Genomic DNA, 19,816 nt, shown 5'->3' with positions numbered 1-19,816 from the left:
CAAATGTTGATCAGGAAGCAGTAATTAGTTTCATTCAAAATTATATTATTTATAGGTGTGGTATTCCCGAAACAATTACCACTGATCAAGGTTCAGTTTTTACTGGACGAAAAATGAAAGAATTTGCCCAAAAAACTGGCTTTCGATTGTTAACCTCAACACCATATTACGCGCAAGCAAATGGTCAGGTCGAAGCAGCCAATAAGATTGTAATTAACTTGATTAAAAAACACATTGCCCAAAAGCCAAGAAATTGGAATAAAACGTTAGATCAAGTTCTATGGGCATGTAGAAATTCTCCTAAGGAATCAACTAATACTACCCCATTTCGACTAACTTATGGGCACGATGCTGTACTTCCGGTCGAAATACATTTGCAATCAGCTAGAGTACAAAAACAAATGGACATTCCGATCGACCATTATTGGAAAATGATGTCAGATGAGTTAGTTGATTTAGACGAGGAGAGATTAAGAGCATTAGAAGTCTTGACTAAACAAAAAGAAAGGGTTGCTAAAGCTTATAATAAGAAAGTGAAGTCGAAAACTTTTAATGTTGGAGATTTAGTTTGGAAGGTTATCCTGCCCATGGATAGTAAGGATCGAGCCTTGGGCAAATGGTCCCCAAATTGGGAAGGACCGTTTAAAATAATTCAGATCTATTCGAATGGTGCTTATGAATTAGAGGAATTAACCCCTCAGAAACGTACTTTGAGGATAAATGGTAAATATTTGAAAAAATATAAACCAACATTGCTCGAAGTTAAAATAAGCATAGAATAAACAGAAGTGATGGAAACATAAAAATGGCAATAACAGTAAAATTGCTACGAAAGGGCATGTGTCTATTACATCAAGAGTAGAATCGAAATACAGAATTCGAAATAAAAAATCATAAATTCTACTAAGTCATGATCAAATCCTCATATAGCTTCTTCAAGGTGGCCATCTCTTTGCTTAAAACCTGGTCAGCACTCTCCATAGCTCTCGCCTCATCTGCTACCGCTTGAGATGCACTAAAGGCCTTCAGGCCTTCCCTCCCTTTTTCGGCAACCAGCTTCTGAATCGAATCAGCGGCCTTCTCCTGGAGTTCTTTGCGTTTAGCCTGCTCTGTTACAATTTTCTGCCTTAGATCATCGACCTGAGACAGCAAATTTGTAATAGTTGCCTCCCAGGAGGAGATATTATCATCACAGGCTTTGATCTCAGAAGATCCTTCTTTCGCCTCTTTGGTGAGACGCTCGACTTCACGTTGAGCCGCTCGGGCTTTCTCGAGCAGAAGGATATGTGCCTGTTTCTGGGCATCGAGTCTGGCGCCATTTTCGCGTTTTTTCTGCACAGTATTTGCAAATTGATCGATAATGGACTCGATTTGTATAACTTTGCCCAGAATTTCATCAGAAGTAAGGGGGTTATGCAATTTCTTCAAAAAGTTCAGGTGCCCAAAAGCAGCAGAAGGGTTCTCTTCAATGGATTTAAGTACGTCTGCCCGTGCGTATTCCATTGATAACTTCAAAAGCAGGCAATCTTGGCGTACTGTAGAGGTTATATCAGCATCAGATGAGGACGAAGCACCAGGATTCTTTTCACTTGAGGTGTTGGCTTGACTGGTGTTCAGCAGGAGTCGAAGGGCTGCAGCAGGGTCTTCGTCTTGCATTTGAATGAATGTATCCTCTGCGATCCCTATGCTAGCGGAAAGCTTAGATGTCGAAGACACTGGGAAAATGTCTGAACCTCCAGCTTCAGCCTCTTGTATGGCCTCTTCATCGGGAAAGTGTTCTTCAGATGAACTTCTCTGACTCGATCCCTGAGGACTGCTGGGTCCAATACCTTGACCTTCACCCTGTTCCTCAACATTCACTGCATCCGTCTCAGGAGCAGGAGAGGTTCGAGCACATGAGGGTATTTCTTCTACAGAAACATTTTGTTGTACCTGATTCGAGTTGTCATGAAAAAGGTTAACAAATAGTTTCGTATTAGCTATGATTAAAATCATATTAAGAATGGTACCTCGACGGTAGGGTGTTCTTGTGGTAAGTCCGGTTGTTCGACAAGGTTGCCCATCTCAGCAATAGAGGGAGTAGTTTCTGTTTCAGCGCCGCCAACATCAGTCGAAGGTGGTTGGACGTCAACAGGTTGATTCTCACCTTGTTCTTTTGAAGACTTTGTCTTCTTCTTTTTCTTCCTGATTGGCTCACCACCCTCGACCGTCACAGAAGGTTCAGGCTCGATCTGCTTCACTTTCTTTTTCTTCTTAGGCATTTGAGCCTGGGAATCGCCTGCCTCTGTTTGGACAGCAGATTTGGTCGAAGTCTCAGGTGATTTTCTCTTTCTTACAAGAGGTCTTTCCTCTTCTTCCTGTGTTATGAGGGTAGAGAAATGTCAGAATATAGACTTGAAAGAGAGTTATAATATTGACATTAGAAATAAAACTTGCATCTTTTTCTTCGTCGAATTCGATGACCACACGCTTCGAGCGTTTTGAGGTCGTGGTAGTCTCGGTGCTATCATCTTTCTTTTGACTCTGAAAAAATAAAGAAATATGAGGCAAAGACGTTAAGAGTAAAAGATAAGTTCAGAAGAGTTACCTTCTCTTCTTGTTTCCATTCTTGGATCTTCACCCCAGTGGGTTTCTTGGGTCTCACATCAGCTCGAGACGTTTCAACAATTTTCTTTGTCATGATTGTTTTGCCTGAAAGTAAGAATATTAGAAAAGGCAAAAATACATATCAATTTAGAAAGTCAAAAGTAATATTAATACCTCGAGCTTGAAGGTTTGAGCGGATATTTTCGACCGTTGGTTGGGTAAAACCACTCTCAAGTCTGGAAATCATGATAGTTGTGTCTCCGACCGAACGGCCCGAATAATATTTCTCCCACCAGGTAACAAATCCCATGGTGCAGAAGTGGGAATGGTTGAACTCAAAAGGATGCAGGTTATAATTTTCATCAAGAGAAATCTTCAAAAATTTCTTGAAAGTCTTTTCTGAAAGATTGGCCCCTCTTATGACGTCTCTAGGATCTTCGAACAAGCTTTTGGGACGGATCTGTGAGAGGCCAAATTGTCTTGAAACCAAATTTGGCTGGTATCCAACCAGGCCTAAATAGTTCGATTGAACACCTGTACGACAGGACAGGATCTGTGGATTCAAATAAAATGACCATATTTCATTCACTTCTTCTTCATTGTCCGGATCGACAGCAGGAAAATCGTCAGTGAACCAGGCCGGGCCGACCTCTCGACTAATGAATGGAGCATGTTGGGGAAGAAACTTGTCAAAACTCAGAAAAATCTTCATGTACTTGAGGAACAGCTTTTGTGGGTTTTGATCGAAGGTTTTGGGTGTTAATCGAAGTGCTCTCTGGCCTTCGATCGAGCGATTGGCAACTTCTTCAGCATAATCTTGTGGGATTATTAATCCCATTTCTTGTTCGAAAGTGGCATTAAGCCACAACTGGAGAAGCCACATAGGCCCAGATACTAAGAAGGAAGACCCATCCTTCGATTTCTTCAGGTCATCGCATGCCTCACCAAGCGATTCGTATAGTACTGCTAACAAGAGGCGTCCAAATCCAAAGCTCTGACCTTCATGAATTTGTATTGCCATTGGAATAAATCTTTTGGCTACTTGCAAGGATTTTGTGCAAAAGACGTAGTGAGATAGCCATAGGGTCAAGAAGGCTACATGCTCTTCATCAGAGACTTCCTCTTCGACCGATCCTTTGTGTTCAGCTATATATTTGGAAAAGGTGTTCTCCTTATATACTAGCTTGATATTATCACTAGATTTAGTGGGATCATACGTTTCTCCGCTAGGCCTAAGGCCTGTGAGGGCAGCTACATCTAAAAGAGTAGGGGTCATCATACCACATTTAAATTGAAAGGTGTTGGTAGAAGACTCGAAAAAATGCATAGCTGCTATCAGCATTTCTGGTCGATATTCAGGACCAAATCGAGAGAATTGTATTAAGTCAAATATGCCATATGTCTTCCAGAAATCCTCATACGCTTGTTCGACTCGATCAAGCCAAGGTATGTAATCCCTATGGGCTATTGACGGGGCGGATCGAAAGAGTTTGTGGGGTTTGCTTAAACAATTGAAGTTGTAAGGCTCACTATCAAAAATCCTAGGTTCGCAAGTTGGGTAGCAGGGGAATACCTTGTTCATTGAACTCGAGAGTGACTCTTGGTCTGGCAGAGGTCCACCGAAAGCGTAAACTGTCCTTTCTACTGCGAAAGGGATCATCACCTCCGATTCCCAGATTTCTGTGTGTTCGGCGTCACCTTGTGGTTCTGGAACCACCTTCTCTCCGTCGTTCCTGACTGTGAAACGGTGCCATTTCCCAGCAAACGGAACTGCTTGGCCTTGCGACATTATGAGAAATCTGAAAAAAGGATGATTTTCTCGTGAAGGGTTTTGTAGTTGATAGAATCAGTGAGTGAGAGCTTGGGTTCACGAAGAACAGTTGGCGAAGCTCAGAGATACGGTGAGGTTGATGATGAAAGGAGTAACAAGTTAATAGGAAGATCTGAAAGCAAGAAAGGTTTCGCCGGAAATATGAAGCAAAGAAGAAGAAGGGTTTCAGAAACAAGGAAGAAGAAGGGTTTTGGAAGAAGCTGAAGGGGTTTTATCTGTAGTTCTGGCGCTATTTATGGGGTTTCACTTTAAAAAAAGGGAAAATAATATAATAAGAATCAAGGGTCAGAAATCAATCACATCAGATTTCCCTTTTTACTCCCCAGCGTGACACGTGTCCCACTCAGCCTAGAAAGGTGGAATTAATGATGGGTAATGGAGATCGAGGCGACGGTTACACAGTGAACGTGCGATCGTGACGTCGTTTCAGGAAAGCTGGTAGAAGAGAAAAAATGTCAACTTCTCATCTTCCTTCGATCTCGAATCGAAGCAGACATTTTTTGGGGGCAATTTGTTAGCCCATATTTTCGACGAGCTAAAATATGTTCTAAGTATGCATTGGATGTCGTCTCGAGGTTCGGAGCGTATTACAGAGCAAGAGTCTGGCCAGGACCTGCTCGAATCGAAAAGAGAGGAGAGTCTTTAAGAAGGAATTCCCAGGTTCAAAGGAGTATTTACGAAGTACAAAGCTAAGACAAGAAAGAGGACTTCGAGTTATTGGGCAATTCGAACTGGTGTATGGACGAGTCGAAGTCGAGGCAGCAAGAGTTCTGGACTTAGCATAATTTCTGAACAAATCTTCACTAAACCAGTTCGACTTCGAGCAAGATGGATAACCGTTCTAAGGGGCAGTTATGTGCATGTAAGATGTACGTGGCAGGACACTTGGCATTCGGATAATGTTCGACCGTTAGGGCAGTTTATTTTCGAATGTCTATATATAGCAGTTTTAGTTAGTTTTTGAGGGTCGCAAATCATTTCTACAGAATCCTTATACACTCAAAGTATCCAGCGCAGAGAGAAACGAGTACACAAGGAGAATGTATGTTTGTTTGTGAACCATTTTAAGTTTCTGTAAACTTTACATTTCGAATGCAATTTACGTTTCGTTTTATAATTCCTGCATTTTAAATGGTTCATTCGATCGAATGAACTCGCTGAGCCTTTACATTCTGCAATTTTCCTTTCCTTGCCTAGTTATTTCCAGCCTTTCGATTTCTGTTAAACAATTTTACTTTCTGCAAATTTCGAACCAGTAAGTGTTTGCTGCAACGATGAACATTCAAAAGCTTTACATTTAAACGCAAAATACACAAGTGACATGCTCCTGAGATTCACTAGTTGATCTCGCAAGCAATTAACTTAGACTAGCGGTTGTTTACCAAATTCCAGTGTAAACAGGTATTCAACCTTGTCTAGGATTAGAAGAGATTCGGGTAGTCTGTTTTCATCTAAAAAGTTTGATACTCGGTTTAATCGAGAAATGGAGCGCAAGGCAGCGTTTGTGATGCGCTCTGATGGGGTGAGTGAAGAGTTGTAAAAGGGTGACAATGGTGAGTCGCGATGAATAAGGTCGATGCTGAAGCCCCTTAGGCTTTCATTGGCTTCTCCAGAGGATATAGAAGAAAGTGAGTATAAGGCTAAAGACAAGAACAAGAGTGGATGCATGTTGATGAAATGTAAATTCAAAGAAGTAAAGGCTAAAGACAAGAACCTGAATGCACGAGTGGAGCACGTTGAAGTTGCTCTATTTATAGATTTTTAAGTTTTTGGATTGAGTTATTTCTCTAGGTTTTGTTGGGGCCAACTCACAAGTGCAAGAAATGGTTTTCTGTCTCGACAAAGAGGTCTAATCATGAGAATTTTTTTAATACTAATGAAAAATGGTTTTCGGTCTCAACATGGGGACAATGAAGAAATTAAATGTTCAATAATCATGAGAGATGCATCCTTCACAGTCTCAAAAGTATATATAGTTTTGTTTTACGGTATTTAAGAGTAAAGTTAGGTTATCTTTTTGTTTTAAAAATAAGAAGTCAGGTTAGTTTATGTATTTTGCATTTATTTTTATACCTTGTTACTATCACATAATTGTGCTTAACAACAATTAAAAAATGTTTTTAAATATATTTAAATTTTTACAAATTTAGTATAAAGTTCATATTGTTAAATATATTTAGTAGCATTTTAATATATCATTCATTTACTAATCAGCAAAGTTATTAGATAAATATGTTTCACAAGCATGTTGATAGATGTTTGATTATTTGGTTGGGAGTGTATTAAAAGATTTTGTTGTGAGAGGTAGAATTCACTTTGGTGATCTTCATGTTTAAGGGATTAGTCTCATTGATGAGAAGACCTTGCTCTAAGCAAAAAAAAAAAAAAAATCATTTTAGCATACCAATTAATCAAGGATGGAGTTATGACTTGGGGCTTTGGCCTCCTAGCTTTTTTTTCTAATTTATTTTTGTTAATGTATATAATTTAATAATAATAAATTCTTTTTTAGGAATTTAATTGTACAATTAATAGTATTTAAATGTTGTTTATTTATTATTTTGATAAAATATTTTATCATCTTTTTATAGTATTTATTGTAAAGATAATAAGATTTTGTTTTCCTTTTCTTTGAAAAATCTATTATTTCCGGTTCTATAGTATTTATTGTAGACATAGTTATATATTTTTTTCCTTTTAGATAAAATATTTTAGTATTATTAATATTTTTACAGTCTTTTCCTTTTTAATTTATCATCGTTATTTTAAAAAATATAAATTATTACGTTAACAAACTAATAACTTTATTATTCTTTCTTTTGCATATACCGATTTGATTATAATTGATTTGACAATTTAGAGTGACTTTTTTACCCCGTGAAGATAAAAAAAAGTGTAAAAAATTTTATAACAACTTAACGAGTCTTCTTTAACGAGCTGGACCCCTTGAGTCCTTGGCTGAAAATTAAAAGTTATTTATTAGTAACCTTTGCTTTTGGGATGCAGGAACTAATTAACATATAATATAAGAAATAGATAACTTAAAATTTATTTGAGAATTAAATTTTTTTTTTATTAATCTTTGCTGATGGAATGTAGTTACTAACACATTATATAAGAAATAGACAACTTAAAATTTTTGAGAAATCAATAATATTCTAATATTTTTCTATCATGTACTTTTTAAAAACTTTTTGTTTATTTTTTCTCCTTTTTTTCTTCTTGCATTTTGTTTATGATGTCATGTGCTTCTGGCTTTAAGTGTACAGGTCGAGACACACCATTGTGCAAACATTAGGAAAACAAAGCAAATATGAGCCTGTACCAAATGTGTGTTAGAATTTGCTTTCTAATGTTACGATACAACATTTTACTCTTACTTTCCAATAATTTTAAAGCAATTTTTTTAATATTTATTAGTGGCTAATATTGTTATAAAAGATATTTAGTGAGTAACATTATTCATTTAGATTTAGTATATTCACAGGGTTAATAGGATTGTTTTTTTTTTTTTAAAAAAAAGTATAGTTAATATAGATAATAATGGACTGTACAATCCAGTGGCTTCCTTATATGGATATGGACTGTACAATCATATATACTAGAAGATACAAAATCTAGTTTCTTAATTAAGAACAAAAGGCGAAACTTTCTATATGGTTGGGTGTGGAAGATATATAGGAGCAGAATTTCTTGGTGAGGTGGATAAAGTGTGTCAGCCACTAGAAAAAGAAGATTCGAGGATAAAAAGTTTGATTATATAACTTTAGGTTGTTGGCTACGTGGAGATAAACTTTTTTTTTTTAACAGTTTCAAAAGCGATTTGGCATAATTTGCTTTAACTTAAATATGACCCTGAATTTTACAAGGTTGATCCCAATAGTTGGAATAGGAACAATGCTTCGTTTGGTGTAGAGATGTTGGCAATGTAGAAGTCCATTACATTATTCACCTTTTTCAACTAATAAATTCTGGATTTCATCTCATTTTGTTCAAACAATAAACCCAAAACTTTATAGGTTCATCAATTAATTCCTTTAAGTTTTAAAGGTGAGTCAAAATGTTTTTTTTTTCAAAAAAAAAAAATAATGATCATTTTCAATTTTGGGATATAATGTTAAATCTTTTTTTATTAATTTGATATGTGAATTTTGTTTTATTGGATTTACTTACATCAAAATTATGGAATCAAACCAATGTTCAAAACAAAAAGAATCATAGACATAGTGAAAATTATGTGAAAAAATATCTCATGAGCAACCGAAAAAAGAATACAATATTAGGTTTTTTAAATATTTGATTGCTCGTTGAATTCACTTTTCATGTGATTTTTTTAACCATGCTTATGACTTTTATTTCTTTTGAACATTAATTGGATTCTATAGTCTTCATTTATGTGGTCAAGATTTCTCAACTTTTTTTCATTAAAGTTTTTAGTCCTTGAAATTTCATTAAATTAATAAAAAATAATAGATTCAAATTTTATTTAGGGACTAAATGCTGATTTTTTTTTTTAAGTTTACAGACCTTGAGCAATTATACAAAAATTTAGGAATAAAAAATTAAATTTTAAACAAATTAGGAACTAAAAACTTAATCCTAATTGGAACAATTGTAAAATTATTTTTTACAATTAGTACAAACACATAATAATTTCACAATGCAATTGGCATCGCAGCAGCTTCAATCCCGCAACCGTGGCCGCATCGGAAATTTATTAAAACCATGGAAATGACTATTAGAACTTTCATACAAACAATATAATATCGTGGAACCTGTAATGCTGGAGTTGGGTGCAATCACTCCTAATTCTTCGAATAGTGATATGATAAGGTCTGGAAGGTGGATGGATAATTGTCAGTGAGGACAGCTTATAAAGCATTGCTTGGACAAATACTGGGTGAGGGACATCAATTTGCGTGGTTGATTCCAGCATCATTATCTGCCTTACATTTTGTCTGGAATTTGGCGTGGAATAGACTAACAACTAGAGTCAATGTTACTAAAATAATTGTGCAGCTACAAGATATTAAATGTCCTTTCTGTGGTTTAGAGGATTAAACGGCCTCCCATATTTTGTTTCTCTGTAGTATGGCTGAAAAGGTTTGGAAACACTACACCAGAAAAGAATTTTAGTGGCGATAAATGTTTCCTTTACTGACAATAAATATTGCCATAAAGTATATTACCAACAATTACTCATTAGCCGTTGCATCCGGGGTAGGTAAAAACTTATACCGACTATTAACGCGAATGCTGGTAAAGACCCTCACAGCGGCCGGGGAAAGTACTAAGTTTTTGGTGACTATTCTCTCTGCATTTATAATGGCCAATAACATATTAACTTCTAAATGCTTCTCTCTTCTTTTCTGCCGACTTATCTTTGTTGCCACTAAAAATTCCAGAAACATTTCTTTTGCCATTGCTTGAAGGAATAAAAATACCATCAGTGCAACATATGAAAAGGTGAACTACATTTTTTTTATTGGATGCTTGTGAATTCTTGCTTCTGCCACAAATTCTTTCTCCTAAAGAAGACTTGACAAGATAAATTTTTAAATTGATTCTTTTTTTTTATGCAAGGTTGATCATTTATGTGAGGCAATTTCTTGTGCAGACAATTTCTTGACAGCAATCAGCCTTCCATTTTGCAAACTTTCTCTGTCAAAACAATTGAAATTCTGCATAGTAACCAACTAACCATAATATATAGGAGTATATACATTTATCCGAGGCTCAAATACCAAGTATATATTAGTTCTTTATCACAAAGCACGTTTTCTCATGCAAATAGACGGCAAACTAAGTATTTTTACATGTGTCATAGCCCTGAACTAGCTTGACAGGGAGAGTACTAAATGGTTGCAACTTAAAAAGAAAGAAACAAGAATGTAGTGATGAAATTAATAAAAACATCGCACTGCATAACCAGATCTGGGAAAAAAGAAACAAACAATGTCTGACTTGTATGCAGTAGAAACAATATTTGGAAATATTCTAGGAATTGCAGGATTTGCCCAATGATATGACCAACAAGCAAATGTATATTGCATCTCAGAACAAACACTTTTTTCAATTTTTGCAATCTTAATACAAGAAAATCAAATGACTTCTTTTGCTCCAATCCAATTGGCATGAGCTTAAACATAAATTAAACTCATTCCGTTGGCTTAAATATGTTGGAGATTCCTTAAAAATAACCAAATTTTGCAACTGATCCTTGAAAATTCAATAGTTTTGTGGGAGATCCTTGCCATTAGTCTCCTGTGATGATGTGTCTGTTTGTTGAACATGTCAGCGATATACGTGCGGAACCACATCAGAGATATTAATTACATGGCGTACCACTGCACCTTCGTCATCCCCACTTTGTCTCTGCATTACAAATGCCTCTTTGCCACTGATAGATCCATTGCTTCTCCATGGCCATCAATGGCTTTCAAGGAAGCAACAAACAAAAGAGAACAAAAAATTCAATGATAAAAGCTATGAAGATAATCAATTTCATTTCAGATATGAGAAATATGTACAAAAAGCCAACAACAAAAATTTATGATACCGGATTTAAGAAATAGATCTGAGAAATTTACAATACCAAATCAACATAAAAAAAAGAAATCGCGAGTCACTGTGACTGCAAAATCAAAAGGCACAGACGATCGAGTTTGAACCTGGGCCATGAGACACGTTCTCAAGAAGTGATAGTGCTTTGAGATGCTGCAACACGATTTGGATCTGGAGAGCACTATCGCCACACTTCGTTGCTCGTCTGAGACGACGAGGCAATGGTCACGTGGAGCAATCATTTTCCAACTGGTGCCAATGACGGAGAAGATCCTTCTAGATTCCAATGTCGCCATCGACGACCACCTACAAATCCGATGAGAATGCCGACGTCAGAATCACTGTTCCTCTGCATCATCGTCTGTGTGGTTGAACTTCTGAGACGTGCTCCATAGCAACTATACTTCCATGACCGCATTGCGATTTAATGTCGGAGTATTTCCTTGTTGGACCATTGGTGTAATGGGGGAGCAACTCAGATGGAGAGATGAAGGGCATCTCAGATCTGAAAGGGGAGGAAGAAGGGACAAAGAGAGAAAAAACAAACCAGGGGCAAGTTTGGAAAGGGAGGGGAAAAAAGGAAAAAAAAAGAATAAATACTGACGTGGCTTTATACGTGTATTGTCATCATGTTTTAGACGAAGACTAATGGGATCTCATACAAAACTTTTGAAGTTTTAGAGATCCAACGAAAATATTTTTTTTCAGAGATCAATTACAAAATTCGGATATATTTCAGGAATCTCGAACCTATTTATGCCCATTCCATTTATAATATTTGAGGGAAAAGTGAAAATGGAAGCCACTTATGGTTGTTTGCTGCCTCTAAGATTCAGGATCATATTCAAAGGAATATTTCTGGCTCTGTTTAATCACAAATTTATCACCAATCCCTTTTTAAGCATCAACCCTCCATGATAATTTTTAAAAATAAAGCGTGAAATACTGAAATAATTACATGAAATCCCAAAAGGCAGACTAACATTGCAAAATATTAGTAGTTTCTGAGAGAAGCTTTCATATTATAATTTAAAAAATAAATTATATTATAAGCAACCACTAGTAGCTTCATCAAATGCACCCTTCCCTATCATAGTCAAGGGATCAAAATTATCACCCTCCATGTTATGCCTCTAAAGCACGTTTGTTTCAAAAGTTTAAGACGTGCTACAAGTGAAGCTAATACATGCAAAACTATAATAAATTACCAAAGAAATTATAAGAAACGGCGAGACAAAATAATCAACAATTAAAATCTTCACTATTTAATTTTCACGTAGTTCTTGGAAATTTCCCTTTCCCTACTTTCTGCAACCCTAATCATCCACCAAAACCAACACTCAATCAATGTAACAATTATGAGATTAAACAAGGGAGAAGAGACAGATCAAACCTCGCTTTCGCTTGCACTTGAAGTGTTGAGGAATGACTTCACCGCTTGATGTGCCATGAGGTGCAGTGGTGAAGAACGTCATCGGTGAATAATGAAATCTTGCCAGAATTGACGGAGTTTGCGCTACTCTCCTCCTATTGCTCGATGAATTAAAGGATATGATGTGCCACGAGGCACGATGGCTCTGATCACAACGACAAGTTCTTAATTTTTATTGAGTTTAGGGTTCTTTATTTTTCATCTTTACACTTTTTTCTTAGAAAGTTTTTTATGGTGAAAATTAGGACGATTGAAATCACTTTGTGCCCCACTAATAAAAACATGCAACATCAATTATAAATTACACCGTGGATTTATTATCTTCTCGCCATCTCTTTCACTCATCCACTTATGTTCTCTACCGTAAAAAAACCCTACAACCTTCCTCTGTCAAACCACTGCATCAAAGGTAGAAATTAGCTACTTGCACTGTCAAACCATGCCATGCTCTTCGGCATCATTGCACTACAGGCCGAAATTATCATTTGATTATTTTTGTTCCTATTCTCTTTTTTTTTTCAACTAATTTTCGAAGGGACACTACCAAAATTGGAAGACGTTAGTTCTTGTATTTCTATTAACAAAAGCAATGAGCAATGAGTTATAGCATGTTACATATATATTATTATTATATTAAGGTTATTGGTTAGAAGAACACACACACACATATATATATATATATATATGTGTGTGTGTTTTGAGTCTTTGATTTTATTGTGCAATAGTAGAAGTTAGGTTTATCTTTTGATCAATTCTAGAAAGATCAGTACCATACATATGAATTGAGCAATCAGATAAAGGAGTTACCAGAAAAAAATGTTAAATAGTGAAGCATATGAGGAAATCTTAGGAAAAATTAAGACGACAATACAACAGATAAATGTTGATCAATCATATTTAAATCAGTGGCTTAAAGATGTATTGCAGTCCCTTGATTTGGTGGTTTGACGGAGGGAGTAGGTAATAGAGGAAGAGGACTTATGCCTTTTTACAGCGTGAAAGAAGTGGTGAGATTTGAGAAGATAATAAATCCAATATTTAATTTTTAATTGGTGGGGTACAAAGTGTGACACAATATGGGACTGGTGATTTCAGTCCCCAAATCCCAGCCCTAACAAAGTTTATTTGCACAACATTGTTTGAAGCATTTCAAATGACAAGCATACCTAGCTATCATAGAAAATAAAATATTCCCTTTCAAATGTAGCACTGAATAGATTCTTATTGAAATGAAACCACAAGTTAAACATTTTTTATATTTTTTAATTTTAATTAATTAAACTTTAGTACAATCCGTAGGAGCAACAGAAACTTTCTTCCCATCGAGATCATACAGCACTTGAAAATCAAACTGTGCAATAATTCCAAAGATGGAAATTACACTTAGTGAGCTAGCGCTTGGCACCACAGCCAATCAAAGCATGTTCCTATCTTGGAGCTTAATAAGAAGGTTCTTAGGCCTCAGCGCAACACTAGCTCCGGTAAATTGAAACGCAATAGCAGGAACAGTCATGTTGTCACGATATGGAAAACAAAATTTGAATGGGAATGGAAGATCTTGAACTGACTCAACACCAAGGGTTTCTTGCAACAAAGACACAAAATTGTAGTAAAAGGTTTGTTCAAGATACATCAACACCGTGCCCTAGTCAATGATTATGTTGTCATCGATTCAACCCGTTGGCACCACCTTTTGGCCGATGGTGACGACTTCAAGGTTGAGGAAGTAAAGGAAGGCAAAGAGGGTTTGATTATGAGGGGGGTGGACACAACTCCATTTGTGGTTATTATTGCCTCACTCCCAAACTTCAAATAGGAGAATTTGTAACCAATTTGAGCACCTAGTTGTGACACTAGTGACAATTGTCCTGCCACAAGACCCACTAAACCTGTGGCTTTGTCACTTGAACGAAATGTTAAATTATTGTTCGCTCCACACCCAAAAATAGAGTTAGGAAATGAAACGGTTTGAGCACCACCCGTGGAATCAAAACTTAGGGTTTCGGTGCCTACTACTTCAATGGTGAATGATTTGTTAGCATATATGTTTAAATATACACACTGACCTACTTTTCCACATTGACGTTGGCTTGGTGGGACTAATGTGCGAGGTTGAGTCACATGTTGCAGCCTTAAATGTGGAAGACTTGAGGGGTTTGTTGATGGATTAACAAGTGCACTAATTCGTCTCAAATAGTAAAGTTAAAATGAAAGTTTGAGTGTTAAATCCACATGGACTTTCTTTGTACTTAGATAGATGAATATTTTATTAATAAAAAAAATTAAAGAAAATTGACTTGAAAAGGTTATGAGAAAAATAGTAATTTAAATTGGCAAAAAATTAAATCTAACAAGAGAAAAAATTAAACAAGAATTTAAATTGATTAATTAAAGACAGAAAAGTTAGAGAACCCAATAATATTTTAGAAGTAAATTTAGAAGATGAGAATGTTGGAAACTTAGTCTACTAGAGCTACTCTTTGATGTAATGTTAATAATTTTTCTCTATTTATAATTATTTTAATTTATACATGCATCTACTAATATACTCTAACTTTGGTCCCCCGCATGAAAGAACCTAATTTATCTATTTTCTTTCCCAAATTCATTTGCAAAGCTAAAATAGTAAATTGCATTAAAAATAGAGATGTATGACAAACTAAACAAATATCAATCTATCCCTAGTGATGACTTTATTTATATATTCCTTCTTAGTTCTATTAGAAAATAACGTCTCCCCATGCTATCCCTAAAACTTACCATGCAAATGGGTGATCAAGCCACAAGCAATAAAATAAAGCATAAGAAAAGATAATACAAATGTAATATTCATAAGCAGATAGAAAGAGAAATTACATCAAGAGTACTTAGTTGTCAAGTTCCCAACAAAGGAGGGTTTAGCTTCTCATAGTCACAAGAGATTTTACAAGTGTAAGGGAGAAATATATAGTGAAGGAAAATTAGATAAGAAAACAGGATTGAATGATTACTTCTTCTTCTAGTCTTTGTCTCCTAAAAAGAATTATATTCTCTTAGAATTTCAGTGTGTTTTTTCCTTATTTTCTCTTCTCCTTTTAGAGGTGCAAATTAGCTTAGTGCTAAACGGTCTTCTCGTGCTAATCCTACCTTTACTTTCGTGAAGTAATCTGTTTTTCTTAATTAATCTACTTTCCTCAATTAGTCATGTTTTTCTTAATTTTCTTGTTTTCCTTAATTATTTTACTTTTTTGAACTTTATTTTACTTACTAAACATCATAAATTCATCACTTTTAATATTCTTTGGACAAAAATTTAAATGATGTTAATTTAACAATTATTTGCTCAAAAAAGAATAATTAGGAGAAAAAAATTACAAACTCTTATATAATTTAATCCCAAAATATATTCATAATTAGCAGTTATCAGGGTTCAAATAATGAGGTGTCTTGGGGCAAACAATTTTGGCAAGGAGAACATTGTACCCAAATGAAATCACTGCCCGTGTCTGCAATAACAAGCCTTTCCACTGGAGGGGTACCAATGTATAATCTCATGAGGTATTCACCATTGTTTGGGATTAGAATAGACTCAGGTAGTTTGTTTTCATCTAGAAAGCGTAATACTCAGTTTAATCGAGAACTGGAGCTCAAGGCAGCGTCTGTGATGCGTTCTGATGGAGTGAGTGAAGGGTTGTAAAAGGGAGACAATGGTGAGTCACGATGGATAAGGTCGATGCTGAAGCCCCTTAGGCCTTCACTAGATTCTCTAGAGGATATAGAAGAAAGAGAGTATAAGGCTAAAAACATGAACACAAGAGGATGCATGCTGAGAAAATGTAGATTCAAATTAAGTACAGGATGGATGGGGAGGACGTTGAACTGTTTGTATTCATAGATCTTTTAGTTATTTCTGCATGTCTAGGGGCCAAGTCAACCTGAGTCCTGAGCAAGTAATGGCTTTCTGTCTCAACTAAGAGGCCTAATGAGAAATTGATTGATACTTATGAGAAATTGTTTTCGGTCATAATATGGGGACAATGAAGAAATTAATTGTTCAATAATCATTAGAGATGCATTCTTTCTGAGTCTCAAAAGGTATTTAAGAGTGAGGTTATGCTTTGTTTAATTTTCTTTAAGTGAGGTTAGTTATATGTATACATTTTGCATTAGATTTTTATACCTTGTTAATTACTACAACATATTGACCTTAATTAACAACATTTAAAAAATTTACTAAATTAAGGAAAATGCTACTAAATGTAATTAAAACATTTTTACAAATTTAGTATAAAGTTCATATTGCTAAATTGTTTAACATTTTAACATATCAATTATCATCAAGGACGGAGCTATATATTTGGTGACTACATTATTCTTTTTTTAAAATTTATTTTTGTTAATACATATAATATTTTAATAATAATTAGTTATATTTTATGAATTTAATTGTAGAAATAATAGTATTTAAGCGTTATGAATTTCTTCTTTTAAAGTCTTTTCTTTTTATAATTTTTTATTGTGTTTTTAAAAATAGAAATGATTAAATTAACAATCTAATAACTTTATTAGTTTTTCTTTTATATTGATTTGGCAATTAAAAATAATTTATTATTACCTTTGCTTATGGATGAAGTTATTACTAACATATTATATAATAAGAAATGGACAACTTAAAATTATTTTAACATTAAAAGTTATTTATTATTAGCCTTTGCTAATAGGGTGAAGTTACTATCATATATATATAAACTTATAACCTAACAGCTTTGCCTACACGTAAGCCACTTAGAGTAAAAACCAGGCCAAAGCTAGAAATCAAACTCTACAAATGAAGCAGCATCAACTTTGGATGAAGGGATCAATCGTATAATGAGAAAGAAAAATTCTGACAGTTTAGCTTTCCCCCACATCCACCACCTAAGTTTCACCAACTCTAAACTATTATCCAAATCCTTTGTAGAAACATTGAAAATAATATATATATATATATATATATATATATATATATATATATATATATATATATATATATATATACCAACAGCAATTGACACAAATGATAACAGTTTACTTACCTTAATCAAATTGTTCAAGATTCAAAGCTTGGCCTTGAGTATGGAATAAACTATTTTGGGAGAAGGATACACAATCTTGCATGCAGTTATGATTCCAAATAAAAATTAGTTATTACTTTGGAAACTACTTCATACAAATGCAATAGTCAGAAAAAAAAAAACTAACATATTATATACTCTTTCTGACACTCTTTTACTAATATTCTTTCTTTAATTGAGTGAAATTTATTAAAAAAATCATCAATTTTGATGAGTCTCATTTTTTCATTTAATGATTATCACTCTTGATTTAAAACCAGAGATTATAAAAAATGTGTCTTATTTGTGGTTCTCAAGATTCTAGTGAGTATTTTTTAAGCTATTCAAAATATATCCCAAGAACATTATTTATTGTAAAAAATAAAATAAAATGCATATACATTATTACCGAGAATTCAAATTACATTAATATAACTTAAACCAACTATTATATTATCGTAAATTTATATAAATGATATAATATAATAGTTAATGTAATGTAGATAGATAAATTACTTTTCAAAAATGATATATATTCTCCATTACAATACTTGGTTAACGTCAATCATTTCTCTCTATCTTCTTATCATTAATCATAATATTGTCTATCATATCTATTCTTAATTATCTCTCTTTTACCTCAATCTCTTTCTAGATGTTAAACAACATGGAGGTGTCAAGCATCATTATTTGCTAGTTTTTGGAGCAGTCGGCAGGAGCAAAAGACACTTTTTTCCCTTTGCGATCATACTCCACTTGAAAATCAACCTGCGCCAAATTTCCAAAGACAGAAAATCCCTTTGCATAGAAGTCGGGTAGTACCGCCAAGCAAATCATGTTCAAGTCATCGAACCTGAAAAATAGGTTCTTAGGGCTCAGAAAAACCTTAGCTCCAGTAAATTGAAACACAATTTTAGGAAAAGTTATATTAGCTTGATTTGGAAAGCAAAAGTCAAATGGGTATGGAATATCATCCTTTGTCTCTGAAATCCCAAGGGCTTCTCGCAACAAAGTTACAAAATTGTGGTAAAAGTTCACTTCAAGATATGTCAACACTGTCCCCAAATCAATGATTATGTTGCCATTAGTATGATCGGTTGTACGCACTTGCAGCATCTTTTGTCCAATAGTGATGCCTACAAGATGGAGGAAGTAATAGGAAGGATAATGTGGGTCGATTATGAGGGGAGTTGAGACAACCCCATTTCCAGTTATTGTTGTATCGTTCCCAAATTTCAGCTTGATTGTAGAGGTTGAAGTGAAAGGAAGTAAACAATATGAGAATTTGTGACCGATTTGGTCACCTAGTTGTGATACTAGCGACAATGGCCCAGCTCCAAGACCCACTATTCCTGTGACTTTGTTGCTAATTTGATGCATGAAGTCGTTGTTTGATCCACATCCGAAAATAGTCTTAGGAAATGTGACGGTTTGAGACCCAAAATGAATGGATTCAGTGCACAATACTCCTTTGGTGGATGATCCGTCACCATAAGTGTTTGTGTATAAGCATAAATTACCTACAAGTGGGCAATAATATATATTGGATGATGTGCAAGGTTGTGAGTCACATGACAAATTTGCGAACGTGGAAGACTTGTGTGGTTCAAACAATGGGGTGTCTTGGGGAAAACATGTCTCACAAGGGGAACATTGTACCCAAATAAGATCACTCGCTGTGTCTGCGATAGCAAGTCTTTCCACAGGAGGGGTACCGATGTAGAACCTCATGAGATATTCTCCGTGGTTTGGAATCCTAACACGTTCGAGTGTTTTTTTTTCATTTAGATCAGAGTGGGAAGCTCGATTTAATTGATAAATGGAGCGCAAGGCAGTGTTTATGATGCGATCTGATGGGGTGAGTGAAGGTTTGTAAAAGGGTGACAATGGTGAGTCACGGTGAATAAGATCAATGCTGAAGCCCCTTTGGCCTTCACTGACTTCTCTAGATGATACAGTAGAAAGTAAGTATAAAGCTAAAGACAAGAACACGAGTGGATGCATTTTGAGGATATACAGATTCAAAGTAAAGGATAGAGGAGGGAGCAAATTGAAGGGCATCTATTTATATATTTTTTGGTTTAGCATTGAGTTATTTCTTCATGTTTTGTTGGGGCCAAGTCAACTTGTACAAGAAATTAATGGCCTAATGAGAAACTATTTAATAATGAGAAACGGTTTTCGGTCTCAACATTGGGACACTGAAGAAAATGTTGAATAATGAGAGATGCATCGTTCCAGTCTCAAAAGGTTATATAGTTTATTATATAAGAAATTAATTTGTTTTACCATATGTAAGATTGAGGTCAGTTATTATATGGATACGTTTTG

General features: G+C 35.0%; 3 protein-coding genes and 1 pseudogene across 9 annotated transcripts; all 4 read right to left on the bottom strand.

Annotated features, from left to right (window-relative positions):
• Positions 1–435: 435 nt before the first annotated feature.
• On the bottom strand, positions 436–5,635 carry LOC121175304 (uncharacterized). Its single transcript, XM_041018224.1, has 5 exons — positions 2,761–5,635; positions 2,588–2,691; positions 2,437–2,523; positions 2,010–2,357; positions 436–1,932 (listed from the first exon to the last, which is right to left on the bottom strand). The coding sequence occupies exons 1-5, from the start codon at positions 4,373–4,375 to the stop codon at positions 904–906; spliced, it is 3,183 nt and encodes a 1,060-aa protein (XP_040874158.1). The 5' UTR covers positions 4,376–5,635; the 3' UTR covers positions 436–903.
• LOC100527791 (uncharacterized) lies at positions 5,480–6,141 on the bottom strand. Its single transcript, NM_001250526.2, has one exon. It carries the CDS (start codon positions 6,083–6,085, stop codon positions 5,780–5,782), a length of 306 nt encoding a protein of 101 aa, NP_001237455.1. The 5' UTR covers positions 6,086–6,141; the 3' UTR covers positions 5,480–5,779.
• A 4,302-nt stretch (positions 6,142–10,443) lies between these two features.
• LOC106799740 (aspartic proteinase CDR1) lies at positions 10,444–19,581 on the bottom strand. Of its 7 annotated transcripts, XM_041018220.1 has the most exons (5): positions 18,125–19,581; positions 17,468–17,542; positions 12,375–12,558; positions 11,089–11,486; positions 10,444–10,853 (listed from the first exon to the last, which is right to left on the bottom strand). In XM_041018220.1, exon 1 carries the CDS (start codon positions 19,544–19,546, stop codon positions 18,179–18,181), a length of 1,368 nt encoding a protein of 455 aa, XP_040874154.1. In that variant the 5' UTR covers positions 19,547–19,581; the 3' UTR covers positions 10,444–10,853; positions 11,089–11,486; positions 12,375–12,558; positions 17,468–17,542; positions 18,125–18,178. The 7 variants fall into 7 exon arrangements, with proteins under 7 accessions (XP_040874154.1, XP_040874152.1, XP_040874155.1 ...); XM_041018218.1 differs by having other exon boundaries at positions 11,089–12,558; XM_041018221.1 differs by lacking the exon at positions 11,089–11,486.
• Positions 13,618–16,784, bottom strand: LOC100801790 (probable aspartic protease At2g35615; annotated as a pseudogene).
• Positions 19,582–19,816: the final 235 nt, after the last annotated feature.

This window comes from Glycine max, chromosome 8 (genome assembly GCF_000004515.6).
Source record: "Glycine max cultivar Williams 82 chromosome 8, Glycine_max_v4.0, whole genome shotgun sequence".
Taxonomy (NCBI): Eukaryota; Viridiplantae; Streptophyta; class Magnoliopsida; order Fabales; family Fabaceae; genus Glycine; species Glycine max.
Note: the sequence above shows the minus strand (reverse complement) of the source record. Positions and strands in the feature narration are given on the sequence as shown.